This window comes from Botrytis porri (genome assembly GCF_014898465.1).
Source record: "Botrytis porri strain MUCL 3234 chromosome Unknown BPOR_025, whole genome shotgun sequence".
In the NCBI taxonomy this organism is placed as follows: domain Eukaryota; kingdom Fungi; phylum Ascomycota; class Leotiomycetes; order Helotiales; family Sclerotiniaceae; genus Botrytis; species Botrytis porri.
Window position 1 is genome coordinate 77567 of NW_024066099.1, and position 26812 is coordinate 104378.

General features: G+C 43.1%; 8 protein-coding genes across 8 annotated transcripts; 3 read left to right on the forward strand and 5 right to left on the reverse strand.

The window, feature by feature from the left end:
• Positions 1-1283: 1283 nt before the first annotated feature.
• EAF01_011789 (uncharacterized protein) lies at positions 1284-2767 on the reverse strand (the record flags this gene model as incomplete). The annotated part of the gene is made up of 4 exons (XM_038920047.1): positions 1284-1453; positions 1505-2317; positions 2368-2556; positions 2734-2767. The coding sequence occupies 4 exons, from the start codon at positions 2765-2767 to the stop codon at positions 1284-1286; spliced, it is 1206 nt and encodes a 401-aa protein (XP_038764437.1).
• A 1239-nt stretch (positions 2768-4006) lies between these two features.
• On the forward strand, positions 4007-6304 carry EAF01_011790 (uncharacterized protein; the record flags this gene model as incomplete). Its single annotated transcript, XM_038920048.1, has 2 exons — positions 4007-5860; positions 5987-6304. 2 exons carry the CDS (start codon positions 4007-4009, stop codon positions 6302-6304), a joined length of 2172 nt encoding a protein of 723 aa, XP_038764438.1.
• A 1336-nt stretch (positions 6305-7640) lies between these two features.
• On the forward strand, positions 7641-8588 carry EAF01_011791 (uncharacterized protein; the record flags this gene model as incomplete). Its single annotated transcript, XM_038920049.1, has 1 exon — positions 7641-8588. The coding sequence occupies one exon, from the start codon at positions 7641-7643 to the stop codon at positions 8586-8588; it is 948 nt and encodes a 315-aa protein (XP_038764439.1).
• A 1252-nt stretch (positions 8589-9840) lies between these two features.
• Positions 9841-11622, reverse strand: EAF01_011792 (uncharacterized protein; the record flags this gene model as incomplete). The annotated part of the gene is made up of 5 exons (XM_038920050.1): positions 9841-10256; positions 10353-10526; positions 10830-11333; positions 11399-11551; positions 11607-11622. The coding sequence occupies 5 exons, from the start codon at positions 11620-11622 to the stop codon at positions 9841-9843; spliced, it is 1263 nt and encodes a 420-aa protein (XP_038764440.1).
• Positions 11623-12047: 425 nt separating this feature from the next.
• Positions 12048-13487, reverse strand: EAF01_011793 (uncharacterized protein; the record flags this gene model as incomplete). The annotated part of the gene is made up of 1 exon (XM_038920051.1): positions 12048-13487. One exon carries the CDS (start codon positions 13485-13487, stop codon positions 12048-12050), a length of 1440 nt encoding a protein of 479 aa, XP_038764441.1.
• Positions 13488-14476: 989 nt separating this feature from the next.
• Positions 14477-15940, reverse strand: EAF01_011794 (uncharacterized protein; the record flags this gene model as incomplete). The annotated part of the gene is made up of 2 exons (XM_038920052.1): positions 14477-15368; positions 15441-15940. The coding sequence occupies 2 exons, from the start codon at positions 15938-15940 to the stop codon at positions 14477-14479; spliced, it is 1392 nt and encodes a 463-aa protein (XP_038764442.1).
• A 406-nt stretch (positions 15941-16346) lies between these two features.
• On the forward strand, positions 16347-19313 carry EAF01_011795 (uncharacterized protein; the record flags this gene model as incomplete). Its single annotated transcript, XM_038920053.1, has 6 exons — positions 16347-17079; positions 17135-17460; positions 17722-17892; positions 18007-18426; positions 18550-18645; positions 18768-19313. Exons 1-6 carry the CDS (start codon positions 16827-16829, stop codon positions 19311-19313), a joined length of 1812 nt encoding a protein of 603 aa, XP_038764443.1. The 5' UTR covers positions 16347-16826.
• Positions 19314-19646: 333 nt separating this feature from the next.
• EAF01_011796 (uncharacterized protein) lies at positions 19647-25574 on the reverse strand. The gene is made up of 3 exons (XM_038920054.1): positions 25140-25574; positions 21644-25087; positions 19647-21579 (listed from the first exon to the last, which is right to left on the reverse strand). The coding sequence occupies exons 1-3, from the start codon at positions 25467-25469 to the stop codon at positions 20173-20175; spliced, it is 5181 nt and encodes a 1726-aa protein (XP_038764444.1). The 5' UTR covers positions 25470-25574; the 3' UTR covers positions 19647-20172.
• Positions 25575-26812: the final 1238 nt, after the last annotated feature.

A 26812-nucleotide genomic window follows, 5' to 3' on the forward strand; every position in this document is an offset into this window, starting at 1 on the left:
TGTTCTCGAACGTTGTTTTCAAGGGATATGTACGCGTTGAATTATCGTGGTATGATTGATTTGAGAGGGAAAGAAAGTCAAGTTCTCGCTTCGAGAGGAAATCCCTTAGCTAGCGCCCCTTGAGAGCCGAAATCGATGGGTTGCTTTAAGTGTGCGAAACAATAAAAGGTACGTGGTGAATTTAAATCTATTGTCCTTTTCAAGAGGTCACAAAACTCCTAGATACAATAGAAGAATTAATAAACGATTCTGATAGATGATCTTTTTGACAAAGGAGTATCGTATTGAGGGAGATATATCCTCCAATTTGAAAGGTGATTAATCGCGTAAGTTTTCTCGTGCCGTACTCGTATCATGTGAAGAGACACGGTACCGTGAAATAATGAATGAAAAGAGGGGTAGAGAACAATATCGGAGAAGAAGAGATAATGTACCTTATTTGTTTGTTATTATGAGAATGTAGTAAATAGAAACAATAGGTTGAAGGAGAGCAGGAAGAAGAAAAGGTACAGGTAGAGCAAGTGGATGAGAAGTGGAAGAGGAAGAACGTGGTGAATTGGATATTCAAGCCTTGCTCTTATCGATACCAGGATGAAAAGATGAAATCAATTGGTGATCGAGAGAGAAAAGTCGCTTAGATCTGCTGCTGGATGGATAGGGCGGCACTAAGTGGCTGCAAACACCTTTCGTCTTGATTTCCTCCGACCGTCTTTGATGGAATCAATGGGAATGTGTAGTTGAAAAGGTTGTTGAGGAGAGTTATATTTGGTTGTTGATCTTGGAGATGAAGATGGGAAGCGAAAAAGGTAAAGGAACACTAGGTAGGTAATTTCTGGGCTTTGCCTTCAACCTAAAATCCTAACCGAGGATTCCAAAAAGAAGGCACTGTACCAATTTATTACACGTCACATCACATAGCTCAAAGTCATGGAAACACGCAATAATTGACGATTGAATTCACTTTGCACCATTATTTCCACACTCATATATTTGCTGCATATCTCTGAATTTGAGAAGCTTTCAACTGCCTGATGAATCTCCCCTATGGGAATGCAGACCCGAGTTACAACATAACATCACTCGCTCTTCCCAATGACAACAATAAATGAGGTAAGAACATTGAAATGCTTGACAAGCTTTTATGAAGCAATGTCGGCAGCAAGATACGTAAATATGAGAAGAGTAGACTTGCAAAGTAGTTCATGACACGCATCATTCGTCAACTTTCAATTGATTCAATTGTCACCTCTGTTCCATCACGTGCCCGTTCCCGATCTACCTATTTACTCTGCTGCAGCAGGCTTCTTAGCAGCCTTCTTCTTCTTATCCTTAGCCAAAGGTTGCTCCAAAATCTTGAGGATCTCTTCGTCGGTGATCTTCTTCTCAGTCTTGAAGTTGCTAAGATCTGGCTCGGGTGGCGAGGCAATCTTTTGTAGACCGTTTTTGGTAATTGCTGAACATGTTAGTCAAATGTTTCAAAGATAGATGATTATCATCCGCTTACCAATGGTGGTCAATAATCTGCCAACTGCCTCGTTGTCCTTGTCTCCAACAACTTCGTATTGTCTGAAAACATTTCCACGTACACACTCGACAACACCGACCTTAGCATCCCGCTCGGATTCCAATTGTCTCAAACTGAATGGGAAGGTACCGAACTTCTTCACAACCTCATTCATAACCGCTCTGGAACTTGGTCGCTTCAAGGCGTATGTAAGGTTGGTACGACGGTGAAGCGTGGTTCTGTTCTCGAAGTTCTTAATCTTTCCAGAGCCAAGAGAAACACCCATCTCGACACCCCAAACCTCGCCAACTTCTGGAGTACCATCACCTCTTGTACCATCTCCTGGAGCAAGAATGATCTTCTTCTTTCCTTCGATTTCGTTGCGCTCGAATTGCCAAGAGGTGGTGTGCTCGACCAAGTTACAGTCGTAACTCTTGACCAATTTCTCGAGTAAGCTGGTAATCTTAGCTTGAGTAGGAGCTTTAATAGCTGCTGCCTTCTTTTGCTCCTCCTCTGTGCCAACTGGGACCAATCCAGGGGGAACCATTAAACGTAACAGGAGCTCGTTTGCATAGTGTGTCGCCAACAACAGGTCTGCATCTCTTCCGCTGATCTCTCCATTTGCATTCTCGGCAGAAGGAATGATAATGGTATCACAGACAATTGTTCCGAATCCATCGATTTGTGCACCGAGCTGAATCTTGATAGCTTCGCCTTCTTTGAGAACAACGTTTGCTTCCGCTTCGTCCGAGGTAAGAGGGGTATAAGGTGTTACGAAAGCTGAAGGAGAAACCGTGGTTGGGTGTGCAATACCTTTTTATTTGTTAGTTAAATTCATATGAGCAATAGAGAAACATATTTACCCTTGACCATCTTCTTTCCACGGTAGACCTTTGCGATCTCTTCCTCGAGGAGCTTGTCACCCTTCTCACAAATAGTCACAATTTTCTCGCCAGCCACACACAGGGCAGTAACATCCTTCAAAACCTTTTGGGAGATTGTAGCAGCATTCTTGTACTTGGTGAGAGTATCAGGGTTGTTGAGAGAGTAATCTACCAGTAGTTGATATTGTTAGTCAATTGCTTTCTTGAGCTGTTTTCATGCTGGTTGTGCAGATTCTGGTGTATCTTTCGAGTCGCATTGGCGGGGTCCCAGTTTGCTCACCACGACACCAACATCAATAAAGTAAGATGAAGTTGGAGAAGAAGAAGGAGTAGAACATAACTTACCAATCTCTTGGTTTTCTTCCTTCTTATCGGCCATGATTGCGATATTCTTATGTTATGGTGAAAGGTGTCCAGGGGTGGTATTGAGATTTATTGTTGTTGTGAAGTTTAGAAGTGCAAAAACAATGTTTTCTTATTTTCCCCTCACAAGTCTAAAGTTCTAAGTAGACGGACGATCCAGGTACTTTAAAGCTTGGAAGGATTAAGGATTGTGTGGGCTTTGTTTCGCTTGGTGACCTCACCGAGCTTCATCTGCCTACTCCGTATCTATATATGTATGCCTGTGCCTTTTTGCTTCGAGTTTCTCTGCATTAAGCTACGACATTGGGTATGTAAGAGCAATTCATTGTCATATCAGTACCGGTAGTACTGCACTCATTTTAATCACATATACATGAGTACTTGATATACTTGATGATTGGATAATGTGTGAATCTATATGGTTCAAAACATTAGAAGAATGTTCTGTCGCTTCGATCTATTCGAGCACTACTACTACTACTGCTACTACTACTACTACCACCACTACTACTAGCTATTCAATCACACCACCCATACATTTGTTCGGGAGGCGGCGGCCCGTATAGAAGCTTCTTCTTATTAGAGCTTGTTCCTATTTAGTATTGGATCGCCATTGAATTGTTGTTCACCTCCTACCTACCTAGCTATTCTTACCTTGGGTAGGCACTTTTCCCATTAGTCTGCCTCCACGGCAGTGGCCCCCCGGGAGGGCCAGCGGAGCGTCATTTCAACTATTTAGGTGACTTGGTTTTTAGCTATCATTATAATGAAAAGAAACTCCCAACAATCCCATCATCTCGTTGCATTTGAGAGTTTGCATGATATATATACTCGAGTATCTCATCTATGTAATTGGGTAAGGAATGTCCAGTACCTCCAGGGCTACCCAGGCTCCTATGCTCATTACCTATTCCGCTCAAAGATCAACAGAGTAATGACTAATCAAGCTCAAGAAATCAACATTCTTTACAGTCAGCCGTAAAATATCACTATGGAGTACTTTACAGGCCAACATCACAATCAATCAACCATCACTAATCCTACGCCTCACGCCTCACTTAAGCCTCACTCACGCCTCGTGTATTACCTACCTACTACCTAGTCTGTGTACATATGATCTTGTCGCGAGTTTACAGGTTCGCGATTATGAGATTCATAATTGTGTATTATTGATAATTAAATCCACTTTCCACTAACCACATTCTTTCTTCCATCTTCTCATATTCGTCGCATAATTGTCGCGAATGTTTTCGCTATGACACCAGATATTCAGCAGACTTCTCAAGATGATTCTTCCTCAGCTAATGCTAATGCAACTGCACCTTCTGAGTCTGCGAATCCCACCTCATCCCAGTCTTCCACTCTAACTCATCGACCTCGAACCAAGTCAGATTTCAATCAGCTATTACTCGAACAATACTTACATCATACTTTAATTCATTCCGCTGCCATTGTCGATGACCAGGACAAACGGAAGGCTTATTATCTCCACAAACATCACGAAGCGCAAGATTACGAGCTGGTAAAAACCCACAAAGATGTCTTTACAGCAAGTCGATTATATGGGACAGGTTACAATGGATACGGGAATGGATTCACCGATGGACCAACAAGAATACTATATTCGCATGCGAAGTTCGCGAAGAGGAAAGCAAAGCCATTGCGAATTAAGCGCAAAGATATGGCCATGCAGGCAGATCAAGTGGAGGAGCTGGTTCCCATAAGGTTGGATGTGGATTGGGATAAAGTCAAACTTCGAGATACTTTTACTTGGAATCTGCATGATCGAACCGTTACCACAGAGTTGTTCGCAAAGCAACTTATAGCAGACTTAGGTCTGATTACTCCAGTAGCAGAACCAGTACTACAACAAGTTCAACAACAAATGCATGATCAAATTGTCGACTTTAACCCCCTGGTTTATTTTCCGGAAGATCCTCTGGATGAAATGTTACCATATACGGCGTACAAGAACGATGAGCTGCGCATCCTCATCAAACTCAACATCACTATTGGACCACATACATTAGAAGACAAATTCGAATGGGATATCAATAATCCTTTAAATTCACCAGAAGAGTTTGCGCAAAGTATGGCCAAAGATTTGTCTCTTTCTGGGGAGTTCACTACAGCAATCGCACATTGTATACGTGAACAAAGTCAATTGTTCATAAGGAGTTTGTACGGTGTTGGGCATCCATTTGATGGCAGGCCAGTAGAAGATGCCGATCTAGTTGCAGCATTTTTACCTTCACCTCTACCTTCGGTATTGCGGCCACATCAACAAATCAAGGAATTTGCGCCATATCTGTATGAAGTGACGGAAGCAGATTTAGAGAAACATGATTTAGTATTTTCACGAGAACAACGAAGGCAAAAGAGGTCTGTAAATAGGAGAGGAGGACCAGTTCTACCAGATCTAAAGGATAGGCAAAGGACAGTGAGAACTTTGGTCGTTTCTTCCGTATTACCTGGGGCAGCAGCAACGGTTGAAGAAAGTCGATTATACAAACGAGTAGGAGTACCATCAGTTAGAGGAAGACGTGCTGGTTTCGGTCGACAAGATGGTGGAGATTTATCAGAATCAGACGATAGTGAAGATTCTAATCCTGAATCACCGGCTATCCAAGCAAGTCAAGGTACTGCAAGGACGAGAAATATGCGTGGAGCAGCTACAGCAGCTCAACAAAGAATGGCCAATATTGGAAGATCAGAAACTCCAGAATCCATGCTAGCACATCATCATGAAACTCGGACATCGGGGAGGAAATCTGGTCGTGACGCTCGCGAGGATACTGTGGATACTCCTTCACTGATAGTGAAATTGAAAATTTCGAAAGAGAGATTTAAGAAATTAGTCAAAGATATAGGCAAAGGCCGTCCAAGTCATCAACAAACTCCTTCTGTAACTCGCGCAACATCAACATTTGGTACTCCTGCTCCACCTGGATCTATGGGTCCACCTTCAACACCCGGAGTTCAACCAGCTCAACCATTGGCAACAACTCCAGCACCAGCTCCCACTCCACAACCAGTAAATGCAGTGGCAGTAGGTCAGATTGGTAGAATTGATGCACCACCTCCTATACCTGGTCAAGCTCCTCCAGCTGTAAGTTTAGATTTCTCAATACTGTTCAACTCGTGATTCTACTTTACGTACTTCATTCTATCACCCTTCCCATCTCCCTATCCCCCCCCATACCTATCTCAAACCCTAACTAACACTCCTCATCAGCCCCCTCCACCCCCTTCCTGGCTAGCAACCGGCCTAACAGCCCTCCATCAACAATACCCCAACGATCGTTTCGAAGGTATGATGCGCTACTCGGCTGTTTCCATTACAACCGAAACTCCCGTCCCAGCTCCAGCTCCAGGCACCAATCCTGAAGGTATCAAATGGATGTATCTTCCCAGAATCAGATGTCATGATTGTCCAGGAAAATTGTATACACCGGGTCCAGATACGACGGTGGGGAATTTCGAAGTACATCTCAAGAATAAAGGACATAGGGAAAAAGTCAATTTGAGAGTTGGAGCACAAGTCACGAGTTAAGAGTTTAAGAAATTTGTGGAGGATGGAGACAGAGGGTTTTTATCTGGGATGGAAATAGGAAGCATTGGAATGCAATGAATTGGAATGGAATGAGCAGGCGAAAAACTTCAAATGTCTATATGAAGAGACATTGTATTATAGAATAGGATAGCGTGGTGCTTACTACTTACTTACTTGCTAGCTCAATTTATCACGGGAATGAATAGCGTTTATTAAACTTACACATATACACATACACAGAGAGAGATACGAAGCAGTTGATATAGGTTATGTGATATGATATGATCTATAGACAGTATACCGATTCATCCCATCTCATATCATATCCTCCCATTCCATATCAAACGTAAAATTCACAACCAAAGCCAACACCCTCACAGACTTACCATCTTACATCTTTCAAAAACACTCTATTTTTCAATCCATATCCATTCATCTATCAATCTCATCCCATCCCGTCCCATCTTATCTTATCCTATTGCGTCTCATCTCATCCCTTCTCATCCCATCCCATCCATCCCTTCCCATCCATCCCTTCCCAATCAAAGCGACCCCATAAAATCTTGAAACCCTCCAATCCATCCATCCCAATCAATCCCTTCCCAACCCATACTAACCCCTAAAACTTCACATCCATCCCAAACCCTCAAAACTTCACATCCATCCCAAACCTCGAAACCCTCAACTCCATCTCAACCCCTCAAGTCCGTCTTAACACCGTCTCAAATCCGTCCCAAATCCGGCTTATGCCCGCTTCGAGAGACCCCTGCAAGACCGCTTTCTACCTACATTTCAATTTTCCACATCCATCCATCCATCCATCCATCCTAAATTGCCAATCAACCAATCAATTAATGTAAAGCAACCAAGACCGCTTTCTAGATTCGAGTTTTGAACGACGAGATAAACACCTACCTAGCTAGATACGAGGAAAGATTTCGGCCGAATTCGTCGGGATGAGAGAGAGAGGGGGGGGGGAGGAGGAATGGTGGAGTTTTGTATAGTCGTAAAGGTAGATGGAGGGCACGGGTGTAGAGGAAGGGAAGGAAGAAACTAATTATGGTGTGGTGGTGGTATGGTATGGTGGAGATGATTCGATAGGGGGGGTTAAGATTCTGGTAGGTAGATTTGGAATTTGGCGAGGTGGATATATGGATAGAAGGGTATATAAAGGCTGTTCTTGTCCTGCTTTTTGGATTTGATTGATTGTTCTTATTCCATTCACACTTACACCCTAGTGATCGGTTCCAAGTTCGAGATTATTTTCATTTTACTTTACCCACTCTTACACTGCTACACTTACACTCACACTTCAAAACCCCCCAAGAAAGAAAAGATGTCCCCTACTATCCTCATCATCGGCGCAACCGGCAACACCGGTCTCCCCCTAACCAAGTACCTCTCCGCGCACCTCCCCCGCACGCACCGAATCCTCGCTCTAACCCGCACCCCCACCTCCCCCACTGCCCTCCATCTCTCCACCCTCCCCTCCGTCCAAGTCCTCCAATACTCCTACCCCGAAATAACCACCTCCTGGCTCCTCACCCACGAGATCACCCGCGTGTTCATCTCCACGCACACCGAACCCACCCATTTCTCCGAAGAATCACAATTTCTCCTCGCGGCGCGCGCCGCCGGCGTAAGATATATCGTGCGCATGAGTACCACAGCCGCGAACGTGCACGCGGACACGCTTCCCTATTATGCGCGGAGTCACTGGGCGATCGAGACGCTTCTTTCTTCATCCGAGTTTTCTGCATCGGGAGAAATGAAATGGACGAGTTTGCAGCCGAATGGATTCACGAATATGTGTTTGTATACCGCTGCGGCGTCTATTCGTGAATATCGCGCTACGGGCTTGGTGCCGGAGACTTTGTCTTTGATTGCTGATGAGGATGCGAAGGTGGGGATTATTGATCCGGTTGATGTTGGGGTTTTGGCTGCGAAATTGTTGCTTGCTTCTGATGAGGAGGTGGAGAGACATCACGGGAAGAAATATGTGCTTAATGGCCCTGAAGATATTACGGGGCGGGGAATCGTGGATTTGGTGGAGAAATTTCTGGATGGGAAGAAAGTGAAAGAGGTGAAGTATAGAGATATAGCGATGTTGGATGGGATGATTGCGCAATCGCCGTATTCCAAAAATGTGGTTGGGAGTATGAGGCATGCGCTGAAGGCGAATTGGGATGGAAGGTGCAGTGTTGCGACGACTAGTAAGGAGGTGCTGGAATTCTCTCCGCCAAAGAGAACACCGGAGGAGGCGTTGAAGGCTATGTTGGAATAGTAGGTGGATGTAGATTTGGATGAATATTTTTGGTGGGGTGACGGGGGAAATGTTAGGGGTTGGCGAGTAAGGGAGATGAAGTATCGACGGTGTGAAATAAACAATCTAAATTTTTCCAGAAAGTATTTCGTAAATGAGAAGATCTATTCGTAGTTACCTTCTCTTCATCTTCTCGTGTCTAGGTGAGAAATTGATGAGAAAGGCGTTTCACTCTTTCCTATCTTTCGCTTTTTAAACTTGTCATCCTTACTTTCATGTTCCCTTTTTGATGTATATATCCATCCAGTACAAATAAGAATTCAGTCAATATAATTTGGGTGATTCGAAATACAAAGGGATAGAAACAGAAGTGGAAACAGAAACAGTCAATAATCCGAGAGTAACAAACACAAGAATAAGAATATGCAACACAACTACTGGATAGGTAGTATAACTAACCCAAATACTCACACTCGTGAATCCAAAAATATATTCAAAATGAAAAGCGGTCTGTCTGAACCATGATCACACTATATTCATATGGTATCCAACTGATCACATCACTCATAGTCCAAAGTCCTATTCTCGATTCCATATTCAGGAAGAGCTTGATATAAATTCTCATTTCATTCTCAATGTTCGGTTCATCTATCCCCTATTGCCCAAATTCGAATACCAGATCCATTCGTCTGTCTGTTAATTTCAAGAAACACGCCATCCAATCTCATTCCACCCTATCCCCATTTGATATATTCCACCCATGATAAACATCCCCAATTCAATACACTCCCAACCATCAATAAATATATTCCTAAAACGCCTTGCATGAACCATCCATCGTCTATCTGAAGCAAATCAGACCATGATACCCAACTTGTGTTCTTGAGCATTTATGGTTAGATGAATAGTGAACATCACATGCTTAATTCATCCCATCACCCTCCTGTCCCAAGAAAACGCCAGATTTCCATAGATTGATGTATCCACAAATCAAACTACCCCTCATTCCCATGAAATACCACTAGAAAGAAATCCAAACCGGCCCATCCCTGTACACCCTACCCAAGAAGTATCTAAAACCAGGATCTAGAAAATCGAACAGAAATTTGGATTACAAGTGAGAGAAACGCTGAACCAAAGGAACCGAATGTTTGTAAGTGACTGACGGAAATAGCGGGCGTGAATGTTCCAATCGGATTGGAACAAGTAAAAGAACCAAACCAAGTGTTCCAGAGATCATGAAGTAAAAAATCACAAACCCCATAAAGCAAACTCAAACTCGTGCAGCCATACTTTGTTTCCTTTGCGGAGCACTCTGCAACGAAAATCCACTTTGTCTTCTACCCGGCAAGCCCATTTCCCCATTTCCATTTTCATTCGTACCCTCTCCCATTCCCCCCATTACCTCATCTCCCAAAGCATCCTCTCCATTCTCCATCGCCGGTGTCGCTCTCTGGACCACTTTACATATATTTAATGTAAATCCATTTGTAGCATTATGTAATTGTTCCCATAATCTTTCATCTCTGTATCGATACTGGATTGGATATTGTATAAGTGGTGGGACTAAAGGTTGTGGATTCCAATTTGCGAGACCGGACTGAACGGCGAGAAGTTCTTCGTCAGAATCGATAGGACCATTGAGAAGTTCTTCGTCTTCAAGGGGGGCATTGGCGTCGATTGCTGCTTCTGTTTTGGAAATTGGGTTAGAAGTCGATCTTTTAATTGGGAAAGAGCGTGGTTAGGTTTGAGAAAAGGAAAGAAGGAAACAAAGAAATGTCATACTTTGTTGTTTTGCTTGATTTTTCTTCTGATACTGCGATAGAAGCATATCGTAAGGTAAGGTACGACCAGGAACGGCCCTTTTAGCTCCCATAGAGTGCGATTTGCAAGTTAAAGAGCGAGCGCAAGGAACACCATCTTTCAGGACTCCACATTGACGCTCTACATCGACTGGACCTTCGAGAAGAGTTAGTTTGTTAGCTAAAAGTGTTTTTCGATATAATCTTGTGGATCGTCTGGTCTCCATGATTGAGATGATCGGATATATTGATGAGAAGGAAAGAAATGATTAAAATGCAAAGTGAACATCTTCAAAAATCGGAGAAGAACTCTTGAGACGAATAGTGAAACCCGCATAGGGCGACACTCAGATAGTCCCCCCTATAGACGCTTCCACTACTTGCCTCCGCCGTCTTCCCCATTACCCCGCCGAAACATGAAATAAAAGCCATTATAACTTTAGAGATCAAAAATGCATACCTTTTGGTTTCGGAGCCTTTGGTTTTGGCTCTTCCTTCTTCTTCTTCTGTTTTGGACCCTTTTCTCCCTCGCCATCTGCCTTTCTCTTCTTCCCCTTTGCATCCCCATTATTTTTACCGGCGCTCTTCTTCGAACTCTTAAAGCCACCCGGGCCCTTCTCCTCATCATCGTCATCATCATCACTACCCATTTTCGTATCTCCATCTCCATCAACATCTTTATTTGCCAATTTCTTTTTGACCTTATCCCTCGCTTCTTTCGCTTCTTTCTTCTTCAATAACTTGACTCTCTTCGCATTCAAACATGCCTTTACATGCGAAACTGTTGCGGTCTTCAATACACTCTTCTTGCAATGCTTACACACTTGTAAATCGGGATCATCTTCTAAAGGTCTTCCTGTAGCAAATGTTTCAAGCGCGGCATCATCCAACATATTAACTACAGGACCAGGACTTGGAATCGAATTCGCGCTTGATGTATCTATTCCTTTCTTCTTCTCGTCGACTGTTGTAGCCTGATTAGCCCCTCATCATATGAGTCGTGTTGTAGAATTATGGCGGGAAGATTACCATCGATAATACTTCCTTCTCTCCAATTGCCAGGCTTATTGTGCTTCGGAGGTTGTTTCTTTAATTTGATATTGCCTAACAACTTATCGCCTCCTCCTCGTTCCCTCTTGGGCGCGACTTTGATGGTTGAATCATCGTCACTCGCGACGGAAACTGTTGATATTGATTAACAAGTTAAATTCCGACTGATGAAATCGAGGAGATTTACCTCTCCTGCTAGCCATGTCGTCGCGATACTTTGAGAAATTCTGTTGCAGGAGATGTGATGATTGTGGTTATTTCTTTGTAATTGGTGTGATGTTGGAATCTGGACAAGGCTGAGATAACCTTACTGGGCTGGGCCACTGACTGGGGTTGAATCCGACTCGATTCGGTAAATTTCCGGCAAATCGTTCCTGCAGCCTGATCTGATCTGGCCTGGTTTTCGGCCTGTGATGTGTGTGGAGTTGTGGGGGATTTCAATGCTTTCTCTTCTCTGATGGTTCTCAAGGAAAATTTGGAAATTTCTACAGATAAAATTAGTTAAGAAACCTGCATCGTTGAGATGTGTATATGGCTTATTAGACTACATATTATCGATTCTTTGTGGTACATCTATTGAGTGGAATTTACTTCTTCCAAACTGTATATGCGCTACATACATCCATATCTATTTCTTACCCCTACATACAGGTACACCTCCCAGATATCCAAAACACAATGCAGCAACCACAGCACACATGCCGGCCACCACTGCATTCATATTCCCATACCCAATTGCCTCTCTCAAACTCCCTGCCATCACAGGTCCAATAGTGAAACCCGCACTGAAAACCATACTATTCAACGCATACAATTGTGCATATGGTCCCTCCTCCCCAAATAACTCTGGATTAGCATTGTGATATTTCTCCGCAACGTAAGATGCTTCCACAATACTAGGTGCTCCAATGAGCGCCATCCCAAATCCACAGAGTGATAAGAGAATATAGTAAAGAACTAAATCGTGTGTTGTATTTAAAACGGGAAGACGAAGGAGGATGAGAGGTAGGATAAAAAATGTGTACCCAATTGTTCCAATGATTTTGGGTCCGTATCTATCAACTCCCATTCCAGCTAACGGACCGAAGATGAGAGAAGTGAGAACAATGGGGGTAAACAATAGTCCAGTTTGTAAGGCTGTAAACCCAAAGAGCGATTGTGATTGTGTGGGAATAGTGGCGTCGAAAACTGCAAGAATAGTCGCTTGCATGAAAGCTACTAGTTCTGCTGTAAGGAGACGGGGAGAAGAGAGAAGATAAAGAACGGGAAACTTTCTGACGAAATTTGGGAGTTCTTTGCGAATTTTCCAAGAGTCAAGATCTGAGTCCTTCCCATTACCGAGCAATGGCGCCTCTTCTCCATTTCCGTTTCCATTCTCACTCGCTCCTCCTTGTTCACTTCCGTCCAATCCCTCCTCAACCCCCCACTTCCTCGCAACCTTCTTCTCAACAACCGCCACTCTCATCCCAAAATCCACCCCTAGGAGCGCAATTCCCATCCCGAAAACTGCATTACTTCCCACCTTATCATAAACCATTCCTCCCAACACCGGCGCCACCAATTCCCCCGTGCCGATGAAACTGAAGATAGTTCCAATCGTGACTCCCAATTTGTCACTTCCAACCGTATCCATCACGAGCGCCAATCCGACTGTCCAAACTGTTGCTCCCGAGATACCCTGGAAAATTCTCGCGATTATCAAGACCTCTATACTCGTTCCTAGCATTAAGAGCACCGTACTCGCTAGCAAAGCTACTAAACCTACTAGAAATGGGAGTTGACGAGAAGATAAACGATCGGCAATATATCCAGCCGGGAATGAAAATAGTACAGATGCTCCTGCGTAAGAGGCAAGGAGGACAGAGGTGTAATACTGAATTTCCGATTGTTCAACTCCTATTCGATCAGACAGAATAAAGGGTAAGATGGGCACGATGAGTCCATATAAAAACAAATCGGTAAACATGCCAACGGCTACTGTGGAGAGGATGAAGAGGGTATTAGAACGGGCTTCCAATGCCCAGGGACGTTTTGATGATGAGGATGCCATCGAGGCTATTGATGCCATGACTGGCGATTTCGAATCGTGGAGATGTCAATCCGTGGCGGAATCAATATGAATTATGATCAATTGTAAAGTTTAATCAATGTTGAGGATTATGATGTCTAGAAGATATATGAAAAGAAGAAGAAAAAGGAAATTCACACAAGACTCTGTTGCGCATGTCGTCATGTGTAAATCTTTTGCCTGGAGTACCTCAGATTTTTCTCTTCCAATAAATTTCTTTTTCTGCGGGTAGACCCGAAGCTAAAAAGCTAGTGTGTAGTGTAAAAGTCGGAATCTGTTTCGGAATTCTCATCCTATTATCAGGAAAGACTTGGGATGAAGATATAATATAAAATAAAATATGGAAATGAACCCAATCGATATGTTATGAGAAGTTTGGGTTTGTCAAGCTTATGATATTTGTTTGGTTTGGTTGGTTTTACGAAAGTATGATATCCGAGCTATTCATCCAGGGGTATTTCATAGAATGAGGCTACCTACTACGTACAACTAATGGGTAGGAAGCGCGATAGACCTTCACCATGCGCACGGTAAGATCTAATTATGATCAAGGCACATGGAATGAGAGTAAATTAAAATAGAAGTAATAAAACTTATAAAACTTATAAAATAATATTCTATATACTCCCATTGGTATCTGCTGTTCCTCTCTCGTCTTTTTGCTTAAACATTTTCATACATCACAGCTGTAAAACAAATGAACTCACAAAAGTAAACTCTTCCACTCCTCTCCCTAACCCCTTTTCGCTTCATAGGTATCCTTCTCAGGTATCCATCATCCAATCCATCCCCTTCTTCACCCCTAGAAATAAAAATCGTAATATAAGTACAGAAAAAGCCTCTGATTCGCATGAACCAGAAGACTCCCAATTCAATCCAACCTCAACGTAGAAAAAAAGCCGATAATATCCATCCCTCTCCTTTCAATAAAGAAATCCACAAATGAAACCCCACTTGATTATTTGGCTTCAAACCGACTTTCCTCTTCATTAAATATAGCTAACCTTGACTCCCATTCCTACTGTTCTCTTGACTCTGCCCAATCCCTCACTCATCATCCGCCTAATTCTTTCCCTGATCTCTCTCCTTCCAAACACAACTGCTATCCCAGCCACGAAAGCGACCATTCTTAACATGGCCATTGGATTCTTTAAATTAAGGTTTCCTCCCATGTTCTGAAGTACCAATGACAGATTACGCATTATAATACCCACCTTTTCTATTATCGTTTTTTGTTTTGTTTCCTCTACCGATTTTCGAGGATGTGGTTTAGTGGTCGAAGATTTGGAAGATTTGGAATGCCGGGGATTGTTGGGCGATGACGATGATGTTACGGATCCATTAGTCATTACTGGAGCTTCATCTTCAATCCCGTAGTCGACTTCTGATGTCCCTCCTACGCTTGCTCTGGATTTCTTATCCATTTCTTCTCGTCTCCTTTCCTCTTCTTCTCTCCGACGTCGACTTTCTTCTATATCTCTCTTGAGTTGTTCTTCTCTGTATTCCTTTTCCATTCTCTCTCTCCTCTCTCCTTCCTCACTTTCTTCGTTAAGGCTTCGCAGTGCCCCGAGGAAGGCCTCTCTTCTTTCATCGTCCAAAACTTCACTAATCGTGATGAATTCTTTCGCATAATCCCATTCGTTATTCCGAAGTAAAACATGTAGGGTATAGAGTTCTAAAATCTTTACACGGGCATTTAAGTCTCGTGGTGTATCTGTTCCGGGTTGGGAACGTCGTTTGGAACCTGGGAATGGATTTGAGGTCGTGGGCGTAGAGGATTGGGACATAGAGAGGTACGGTGTATTTGATGTTGCGAGGTATGTTTCAAGACGAGTCTGGTTCACCTTTTGGGTACGAGCATGAGCCAAGAGAAGTGTTGCTCTGTTTTATTGTTAGTTTCTTCCTTTACAGTGGAGATATCTGGGGGTTGAGAGTGTGCGGGAGACCACGAACAAGTTTATGACGACGTCTGAATCTACATCCCCTTCAATTCCATGATATCCGTTTTTAACAACCTCCTCCCAAACTTCTCCGTCCCTAACCTTGGCGACTAGTGCTCTGAATTGACTTGTTCCAAATGCTTGTTTTCCTTCGGCAGGGTCCAATTCCAGAATCGCATTCAAGATTGTAAGATATAAACTCCAGACCTTAATGCGAGTCGTACGGGAAGCTTTTGATATTGGGGCCAAGGATTTCGTAGGGTCATCGGGATTGGCGTTCTCGGTATCGGAGGCAGAGGATGGTGTGATTACTGGTAGAATGGTTGAGAGCGATTCAGGGAGACGACGCGTTAAGAAGAGTGTCGAGGCTTGACGATAAGTTTTCGATATTTGAGATGTATGGCGAGATGAAGAAAGGGAATTGGAAAGGGATGAATGGGAAGACGAAATTATGTGTGATGAAGATAGCGGATCTGATGAATTGATCGCCGTAATAGATCCATGAGAAGCCATGCCGGCCGAGATGTTGTAGAATTGAAAGTAACGACGCGAAGAGATTGAAGGAATTAAATACGGGTGGAGGGGACGTCTGGGAATGAAGAAATGAAAGGTAAAGGACTAATAAGACGCATGTATGTATGACATTTGAAAATGTCTCTGATGATTGTAACGAGGGAAACGGTTGAAAGCCTCGGTCCAGGAAGGTTAATATGATTGAGGTATAGGGCGGTGTGTTGGCTCATGTGATTGGGCGAGTGGTTAAATTAATTATGAAAGGCTGGAATGGAGTGAAAAATGGTATAAAATTAGCAAGTGAGGTTTGGTTTAGTAATAATATTATAACTCCTGGGATAAGTTAACTATAATAAGTTATCTAACTAACTATAAGTTAACTATGGTTATAAATTATATACATCTACCTCTATATATCAGTCCCATAACTCTATACTGATAAAGTATCACCACAAACCAAATAGACAACCATAAATGCAAGTCAGACATCAGACCACAGAATACTAAAGAATCTGTCTGTATTCAAAGTAAAACATACAATACAAACAAGATCAATCTTTCTCCAATCCTTCTTCCATTATCTTGTCGCCTTCTTTCCCCTTTAGCTCACCTCCCACACCTCTCCCTCTCCTTTCAACACCAAGGTGTTTACCAAGTAAGATCTTTTTCACATCACACTTGGAACTTCATTTGCGCACTCATACTCGTGATGGACATTCCTCAACAGAACGATTAATCAGATTCACCTTCTCAATTTTGACCTTCTCCGCTTTTATGTGGTAGTAAGTAGTAGCTTCCCAATATACCTACTCTCCTCGAGCAACAACCAACAGTAATCGCCTCCAACCAACAAACCTCATTATTTTGCCACAAAGCCACCATCAATATGGAGGTTGATAAAGAGAACTGGCAGCGGCTTCTGCTTCCAATCTTAAAAGATATTGCCAATGCTACTTTTGTTTCTTTCGATTTGGAAATGAGTGGTATCACTACTCGTCCAAAGCATACTTCCCAAGAACGAACTCATGATATTGGAAAACCAAGTCTTCAACAACAATACGAAGAAGTGAAGGAGGCTGCCGAAACTTTCCAAGTTCTTCAACTGGGTATTACTTGTGTTGAAGAAGACCGTCGAAAGGGTTAGTATAATTATCGTTTTCGCCACGCTTGATATTGGATGTTAACAATCCTTAGAATATTATCTTGCTAAACCTTACAATATCAACCTCAGTCCACTGTTGCTCTATGATAGAGTCTTTGATCTCGACCGCAAGTTCTCCTTCTCTAGCTCTGCTACCAATTTTCTTCAATCAAATGGCTTCGACATTGGTGCAGTCTTCACCATGGGCGTTCCCTATTTATCGGAGCAGGAAGAAGTCGAGGCTCGTGAACGTTATGATCAGAGGGTTGAGAGAAATGCAGCAATTCCTAGCATTGTTTTTGACCCCAGTGATGTTGGAACATTGGAGTTTTATCGAAGGGCTAGGTCGAGTATTACTGAATGGATTGAGGCAAAAGAAGTAAGTAATTTTCGATTTGCCATCACTATATGCGATCATGTTTTTCATTCTCCAGTCGATGGTCTTTCGGAAGATATATTACTTGAATGTTTGAGTTGGACTTGTGTGTCGTAGCTGTTGATATGTTGATCAAGTACCCTCCTTGTTTTCTAAATGCAGGTTTACCATTGTTATCTTCACCTCGTGGGATGATATTTCTGTATGGAATGATGCAAAATAATGATGATTTACTATTTCCCGTTATTTGCTAACATATTTTAGCCTAAGATGACCTTTGTCAACGTGGATAATCCAAAGGGTCCTTTGAATGGTTTCCAAAGAAGATTAGTCCATCAACTTGTACGCAGCGAATTTCCACAGTGCAGATGTTTTGCTCGTTTGGATGGATCTTTCATGCAAGTTGAAAAGATTGATCATGACAGAGAAGCAAGGGTATGCTATTCCAATTTTTCTAACCCAATTGTTGCATTTTATACTGAAATGTTCTACAATGTTATCCCCCTTTTCACTCAAAACTCGATATTCTACCTTACTAATGGTGCATAGTTCAAAATCGAGCAATTGAAGAAGTTCAACCAGCGAATCGCCACTCAATCTGGAGCAAGATTTATCTTCGAAGCACTTTGTGGTGGTGACTTAACAGGTATTGACCCAATGTGGTCATATACACATGATGAGAACGCCCAACCTAGCACTGTCGATTCTTCACATGCTACTCTTGAAGCAGAGCTTGTAAAAGTGACTAAGAAACTCAAAGAGAAACAACACGTTATTGTTGGTCATAACCTTTTCACCGATCTCTGTTTCCTTTACAAGACATTCATTGGCGATCTTCCGGCCGGAGTAGGAGACTTTCAATCTCAGATTCATTCCTTGTTTCCTTTCGTTATTGACACCAAGTATCTTGCTACGTATAATAGCGATGCTATGAAACCTCGTGTTAACCTCAAAGAACTTTTGATTCCGGTCAGTATAATATGTTCTTCAGTTTCATTCTTCCCAGTATCCAGATATGAGGAGATGTTTAATATCTACAACTTATATTCAATCTCATTCCATTCGTCAAGAAACTGACCAGCAAACTCTTAGTTTCAAAAAATCCATATGCCACTCATACTTCTCCACGAAAAGCACAATACCTATGGCACCACTGATGGAAATGCTCACGAAGCAGGCTTTGATAGTGTAAGTCCAGCCCCCACCGCCCCCATTTTGAAATAAACAATGTATCCGCACTTTTCACCTGTGTTTCAAAGCACCCTTTCTTTTCTTTCTGATAGAATTCTAACTCTTCATCCCTCATTCAGTGGATGACAGCCGAACTATTTGTCAAACTTTCTGCTCAGCTCTATGCCGAACAACCAGATTCTCAATCCCCATCTCAGGATAATCAGAAACACGATTATAGCCATGACTATAATCCTTCGGATTCTGACTCTGAAGACGAAGCATCCGGAGGTGCTTCTCTCTTCTCTCCTATCTCCAATTCTGCTTTCTCAACATCAAGTGGAAATGCTGATAGACATCGCCCAAGTAATTGGCACGCAATGCAACTAAACAATCCCTTCGCGGCGCTGGAACTCGAACAGACGGGTAAAAATGGAGGAAAAAGTAAGAAAGACAAAAAGAAAGTACAATTTGGTGATGGAGGAAAGGGGGAAGGGGGAATTCAACAATGGATTCCGAATGCGGGACATGCATTCTGGGAGAATTATAAGAACAAATTGAGGGTTAATGCTATTGAGGGAGAAGTTTGTGATTTGAGTGGCGGCGGGAGAAGTGCGAATGGGGTTAATGGGGAAAGAGGAGAGAGGATTAGGAAGCAGGGTAAGGGGAGGGGTGGTTTGGCTTGAGTTCATTCAATTTGAGGGGCTCTTGGGGAGTGGATACGCCGAGGGAGGGAGAGATCTCTCAAGATCATCTTGATATTAAGTCACGAGGAAACGCACTTGACGAATCAACGAATGGATGAATGAATGAATGAATGAAGCGAGTAAGCAAGCAAGCGATACATCCAGGTTATTATGGAGAATTGGCGTGGATCTTACATATCTTAGTTCAGATTGCGCATGCATGCATCAATGAGTCGATGACCCAAATCTTTCAAACCAAGTTCACACATCCATATGTCTACCAAATTGAACAATTGAAAATTACAATCACATGCACGTATTGACAATCATATAAAATCCTAGGTAGGTACTTTCAAGCATACCCGTATCAATCATTTCATCCCAAGGAACTAGAAAACTAGCTACATAAATCGATGTATACATACATACACATCCACGAGAAGGGGAAAAGAATCTCAAATTGAAACGCAAAGCAGAGTAAGTACTTATTTATGCAAGTAAGTAAGCAAATTAAAACTCATCTTGCCCCAAACGATCCCATTGCTTTGCTTTGTATTGTATTTCCATCTTTCGTATTTCCGTTTCCCAGCTTCCATCTTCCATCTTCCAGCTTCAATAAACATGAATATGAAATTACACTTCTCCTCATCTCACTCTCATTCTCATCCACACAACAGCTACCTAGGTAATAACAAACGCATCCATCGTATAATCCACATATAATAAACATATTCAGTCAACCTTATCGCTTCGTAAACCGGGTATACGCTGAACGCTTTTCTTTTCTCTCCTTCTTCATTCCTCACTCGTCTCCGCTTTTCCCCATATTCCTATACATTCTTCTGGGACAATCAATCAATCACTTAGCTCTTCCCCTCGTGTTCCTCCCCCTCCCAACTGCATCTTTGGGTTTCCGCCCCTTGCCGCCCTTCGCGCTCTCCTTCACCTCTGGCGCCTCGACTTCCTCTTCTACCTCCTCCGCTGCTTCTTCCTCCACTACCTCCTCCTCAACGACCTCTTCCTCTGCAACTTCCTGAGCCCTTCCCCTAGTATTCCTCGCCGGTTTCAATACCTGCCTCTCAGTATTCTCCTTCGTTTGAACAGGCAACTTAGTTTTCCTACCACCGCGAGTTTTCTTGCCGTTAGCTTTTGGTTCAGGTTCTTCGACTTCTTCTTCAACTTCAGCTTGGACTTCAGTCTCAGCCATCTCTACATCCTCTTCTGCATTTTCTACATCCGCATCAGCAGTAGGAGGTTCTTCTTCTTCTTCGACTTCAACTTCAGCTTCAACTTCTGGCTCCGGACTTGCAGCTTTCGCACCTCTCCTGCTACTTCTTCCCCTTCCAGTCGCTCTAGCGTTCTTGTTATTTGACTTGGCGGGTTTGGGAGAAGGTGTAGGTACTGCCGCTTCAGCCTCAGCTTCCACTTCATTGTCTTCATCTGCTCGGGCCTCCTTCTCGACCTCTTCTTCCCGTGGTGCGACTTTCTTGCCATTCGATTTCTTAGTCTTAGGTGTTGCTTTAGTCGATCTAGAAGCGCGTTTTGGAGGCGAAGATACAGGTTCTTCTGCCATATCAACATCCTCTTGTTCTTCCTCTACCTCAGCATTCACTTCAACCTCGGCCTCATCCTCACTTGCAGGAGGTGGGGACGCAACGCTCGATGCAGCCCTTGGGACCACCTTAGGCGATTGCTTCTTTTTCACCGATGCTGTTCTTGATCCACGTTTGGGTTGTGGCGATGTAGGTTCTGCTTCTGATTCTGCATGTGGTTCGACTTCATCTTCCATCACTACGTCTGATTGCTCTGCTTCTTCTTCGACAATGCGAGCCGATTTCTGAGGTGTCTTTGCCTTGGATTTCCCCCTTCCCTTGCCTGTTGATTTGGGTACCGGCTCTTCTTCCTCCTCGACATCGCCGGCATTTTCATCCTGTTCAGCATCGCTTTCTTCATCTTCTTCCTCGGGCTCCACCCTATTACCGTCTTCATCGAAATAGTCCCATTTACTAACTCCTTCCAACATTTCGTCTTCATCCTCGCTGTCATCCCTATCAATATAACTCTTTTTCGCACTTGAAACACCTCTTCCGCTCTTTCTTCTCTCTGCACTGCTGATCGCTGGAGTTCTTGGCCCTTTGATTTTCTTTGGCTTGGGAGTCTTGACGACTCTCTCTTTCTTCGAAGCTGTAGATTTAGGCCTCCCTTCGGACTTTTGTTTCTTAGCTGTTGGGAGAGATGAATCATCGATGGATTTCCGTTTTTGTGACTATCAGTAACGTTAGTAAATGACGATAAATGAAAGATTTGGGATAAATGTAAGCGAGTCGTACCTTCTTCTTATCCGCATTTCTAACCAACTTATCTAAGTCTTCATCCAATTCCTCTGGTATGAAATTCTTTTCCGCAATCTCTTGCGCAATACTATGAGATTGAAGGGCGCCGAACAACTTGGCTGGAACTCTAACTTTAGCTGGATAGGATTGCATAGTCCAGCCCTTCTTAGCTTCCCACTTCTGAATCACAGCTTGTGTGAGATCGCTTAGAACGTAAAGATTTTCGGATTCAGCTGGGTTAATTGCATCTCGAGCTTGCTTGACACTTTGAGCATATTTGTAAATAAGACCCAAGTTATCTTCCGAGGCAACAGAAGACACATAGTATAGTATGTAACGAGCATGATCAATAAGCTCGGCAGGGTCGGTGCTATAATCAGGGTGGTGGGCTAATAATGATAGAAGTCGTGGCAGATTTTTCTCCAATACCATAGTCTTGGAGTCGACGAAGACCTTAGCACGAGAACGAATCCACGTGATGATTGAGTTCTTAAAATTTATTTCGGGTTCGAAAGCAGTCAAGAAGATGATTGTGTAAAATCGATCTGGAAGCTTATCCTTGACCAAATACTTTTGGAGTTTTTCGATAAAAGCTTTTCGGACATTGGGATGTTCATCTTGTGCTACGAAAGATAAACGGTCGAACTGAGCAGGAGCTAGGATTTCGTCAAAAATTGGAGTAGTGCAGAGCTTGAGCATTAACTGTGCTGCTAATAGTCTCAAGCGAGATTTATGGTGTCTGGGAGTATCCTGCTGCTTCGAAAGCTCTCCATTGTCCACAATCAATTTGTTGAGAACCTTGAAGACTGGTTGCGCAACAGTTTTGACTTCTGTTTCCTCAACTGTACGCAACCTATTAACTAGAATCTTCAAGGCCCAACATTTGGCTTGGCATTCTTCGTCTAGCTCATCATCATTCTGCCATTTGGGATCGGTATCTTTGGCTGGAGTTCGAACTTGCAGGAGAAGCTCTTGGGTGGTAATTTCAAGAATCTCATCACTAAAATCATCCGCAATTTTAGGAGACAATAGTTGCAATTGACTGATAGCTGCCAGCTTGGTCAAAAAATGGCCTTCCCCATACTTCCACTCCTTTGTTGACTTCTCCAAAAGATCCTTTGCATGCATCTCCTTTCGATCAGTGGCAGCCATCAAAAGAGTGATCGCATACTTTGCAGCTCGAGGTGGTGTTCCAAATGATGCATAACTAACTAATGTTTGTGCAAACTTGCGATCTTTGGGAAGTGATTTCGATTCGGTCTTGCTTTTGGCAAATACCGCACATGCTTTCAAAGTTGCCACAGTACCTGGATCATTTTCCTTAGTCTCTGTTGGTGCCTCATCTTCCAAAGTCTTGCATAATTCCTTGATATTTGCAGTCAAGACTTGTGGATTCTTTTCAGAGATTTCGTTCATGACCTCCTGAGCAGTAGCACCCAATCCTTTATCATCGGTTCTAGAATACTGGAGAATGGCAGGCAAGTGACTCCGATTGTATACCAAAAAGGCAGAACGGTAAATGATAGGCGTTAGAGTGTCGAGAAGGCCAGCTGGAGCATTGGGTGCTGCTTCAATGCGCTTAGAAAATTCCTTGATCGCATTGTGAACAGTTTTGAAATCACTCTTAGGATCCATCGTGTACCGCAAAAGTTGATAAGTTCTTCGATCATGGAGCTTCGCGTACTTATGCAAATCTTGGCTAGTACGTAAAGGATCTGGAAGAAATTGAAGAAGATACTCAATAACTGCGCCGAGTTTCTGTTTAACATCCGCGGCATCACCTTCGGTCACTCCGCCGTTGAAATCTTCGCATTTCTTAATATAAGCAGCAAGTACATCAGAGTATGATTTAGTTCGGGCCTGTATAGCGAAGAAAGCTTTCTTGGGCTTGGTATCAAGGGATCGAACTAACAGCAAAATACGCTCTGCTCGAATTTTATCAGCATCGAATGGTTCATCGGAAGATAATTGTGATTGAGAAGCGCCATTCTTTGAAATTTTGGCCTTGGAGGGCGGATAAGTCAAAGGTAAGAGCTGTTCAAACATCACATGATCCAAGACAACGTTAAGTTCTAAATCATTGGCAAAGAAACCTTCGAAGATTCTCGAAGGGATAGCCCCCAATGACGCGATCACACTCTCGTTTCCTGCCGCAATCTCACCAGTTGCTACACCCCATATCGTACCAAGTGTCGTCATGGCCTCTGCTCGAACGGCAGGCTTACGGTCTCTCGCTCGATCTGCCAAATTACTAAGAACAGAACCGGACTTGACTACTGGGCCATTAGGTACAAGTTTCTCCATGATATCCACCAAATTGAAGCTTGCAACAGCTTTCACAGCAGCAATTCTGACCTTCTCATCTGGATCATTTAATTTCTCCGCTAACGACTTGACCAATGCAACTTCGTCTTCTCGGTTCAATCCGATACCTCCAGCCTCAGTCACCAAGATTCGTCCAATCGCTGTGGTCCAGGCTGAACGAATGACTGGTGATTTGTCATTCTTTCGTCCAATGAAGCTATGCCACACGGATGGATGTGTTTGAGAAAAGGATTGTGGTGAACTGGGTTTGACAAGGATACTTGTGATAGGCGTTACTGGATAGTCATCAAGTCGCACGGGAGGATACGCAGCTGGATCCATAATAGGAAGAGGTGGTGGTCCTGCAGCACCAATACCAGATATGATATCCCCCAAAGTCTCGGTAGCCAACAAGCGCAATTGTATATTCTCTGCTGACAATTCCGCCTCTACTTGAGGAATAACATTCTGTAAAACGGAAGGTGATGCGCGCCATAATTCTCTGAGAAGCCTGTGGGCCTTTTCGAGTTCTTTCAAATCCTGATCTGATGGTCCTGTTGGGGCATCATCTCCATCTGAGTCCGCATCATCCTTTCGGTGTCCGTTCGATTTGCCTCCACTCGTAGAAACTTCCATCATAACGTCGTTGAAATATTGACTGACGTAACGAGACATCTTATCAGAGCAATCATTACAGATAGTCTTTGCCATATTGTACGCTTCTGGAAGATCTTTCAATAACAGTGTAGATTGCTTGTCGTCGGCCTTTGCACCATGCTTGCCTTTACCTCCACCAGGTGTAGCAGCTCGTAGAAATTGCGCAACAATGATATCGATAACTGGTGCTCCCACGACTGGCGCTTCGTCAACCAATGTAACCAAACATTGTGACATGTTATATTCGACATCTTTGCTTATTTGCTCGTCTGTCGAGGACTTCAAAGAACCGGAACATATATCGAAAAAGGTGCTGAAAAGATGGAGCATAAGATCTTCGGCATTAGGAAGATCTGTCATCAAAACGATACTCTTAACTTCTGAGAGAGATGACAAAACATATTTGTGTTCGGTATTATATGGATGACTAGGATTGGCAAGGGCTGGTAAAATGATACCAACGAAGAAGGTGAAGATATTCTAATAAAGTCAGATCCTAATTTAGCAGTGTAAGAGCCCGAGAATAATATACCTTAACCTGCGAACTAGTATATGGTGCATCAGGAGCGCAAAGCTTCAATATATCCACTAAACAACAAGCTGTCCATGCCCTGACTCCGTTGTCCTTGTGATTCAATAAATTTTGCGCCGCGAGCTCTTTAGCCACTACTGTCAATGATGATTTATCTATTTCCTCCTGATCCATATCCCGCAGCTCACTCGCAAGCTTCTTAAGTCTCTTCAAGAGAGTCTCGGTCGCAATGGGCTTTCCTGCGCGCCATGATAAAGCTTCGTTAAATACTAAGCTGGTAGAGGGTTCTTCCGGTTCAGGAGATTCGATCGCACCGCGGCGCGGAGCCATTTTCAATTGAAAACTCCAATCGCGGAGTTGCAATTTTGGTGATTATTTTCGTTCGAGTCAATTTGAAGATGCACACAGTGATGGTGGGTTATTTCGTTGAATGCGTTTGATGGTGGATGTATTGAGCTTATTGCATGGGTGGATGGAGAAATCGCGTGTAGTACCAAAGTGCTCTGAGACGCGTTGATTAAGCTTTTTTGGGTAATCGCGCTACGGGCACATAGCGCCGCCTCACTCACAATACGACAGACAATGTACCGATTATAGAACTTTTGACTCTTTGATTGTTTCAACTTGATGTAAACGATATTCTTTTCTATTATTCGAGTCTGATATGGACATTCTGGACTTCTCTATTGTTTGAATTTGACCTAGACAATTTGCATCTATCGATTTGAAGTTGATCTGGACTATCTAGTAACCTTAGACGATATATTTCACTTGCAGTGTTGCCGTGATCCATTCATCATACTACACCTGGACAATCAGCTAATAGCCAGCCTTTTCATCATCTAATACGAGTATGGTATTCTGTAACGGATAGATATATCGTCTGCTCGGATGAGTGCATACTACTTATAGAAAGTTTCATCCACAGCCACAGGTTACAAGTCGAGCTTGAAATCATGCTTGTATTCTGGTACTGCAAGATGTTGCTCTAGAATTTAATATGCTAGAATTTGGCCTCCTCGTATGGATGTATATCATCCTCCCCGGATCCTCGGGATATATAACACGCATTGTATGGACGACTAGAATTCCATGTAAAACACTTCGTGAAAGGTCGTTTGATATCTTTGACTGGACACTTGAAGTTGCTATCCTTTAGGAAAGAGCACGCATGAACTTGCTGCTAGATTCACCATTTCAATGTAATAGTAGTTCAATATCCACGGGCAATTCCTTCATAGAAGTCTTCTGCTACTCCTTGATGATGAGAACGATCAAGTATAACTTGGGGGCCAAGCTCGGGATCATGGCACTGGACATTTGTTTGAGAGACAGCTCTCACAAACCAACAAGCCCATGAGTGAAGAAACACGTCGACCTTTATACCACGTATATATTCAAGTCGGGATTTATGGTGATCCATTTCTCTCATTTCCAAACCCCATGATTGAGATGGTTATGGCTTTAAAGATATCTATGCTGGAACGGAGAATGACTGCAATATCATCATCATCATCCAATCTTGTTTTCATGCCTCTGGCAAGATTCACTGCATGAACAATTCAGAAGTTAGCAAGAAAAGTTCTCCTCTAGGGTGAAGATAACGCTCCGCTGGCCCTTCGGGGACCACTGCAGTGGAGGCAGACTATTGGGACGCCCTTATAAAAGTTGTT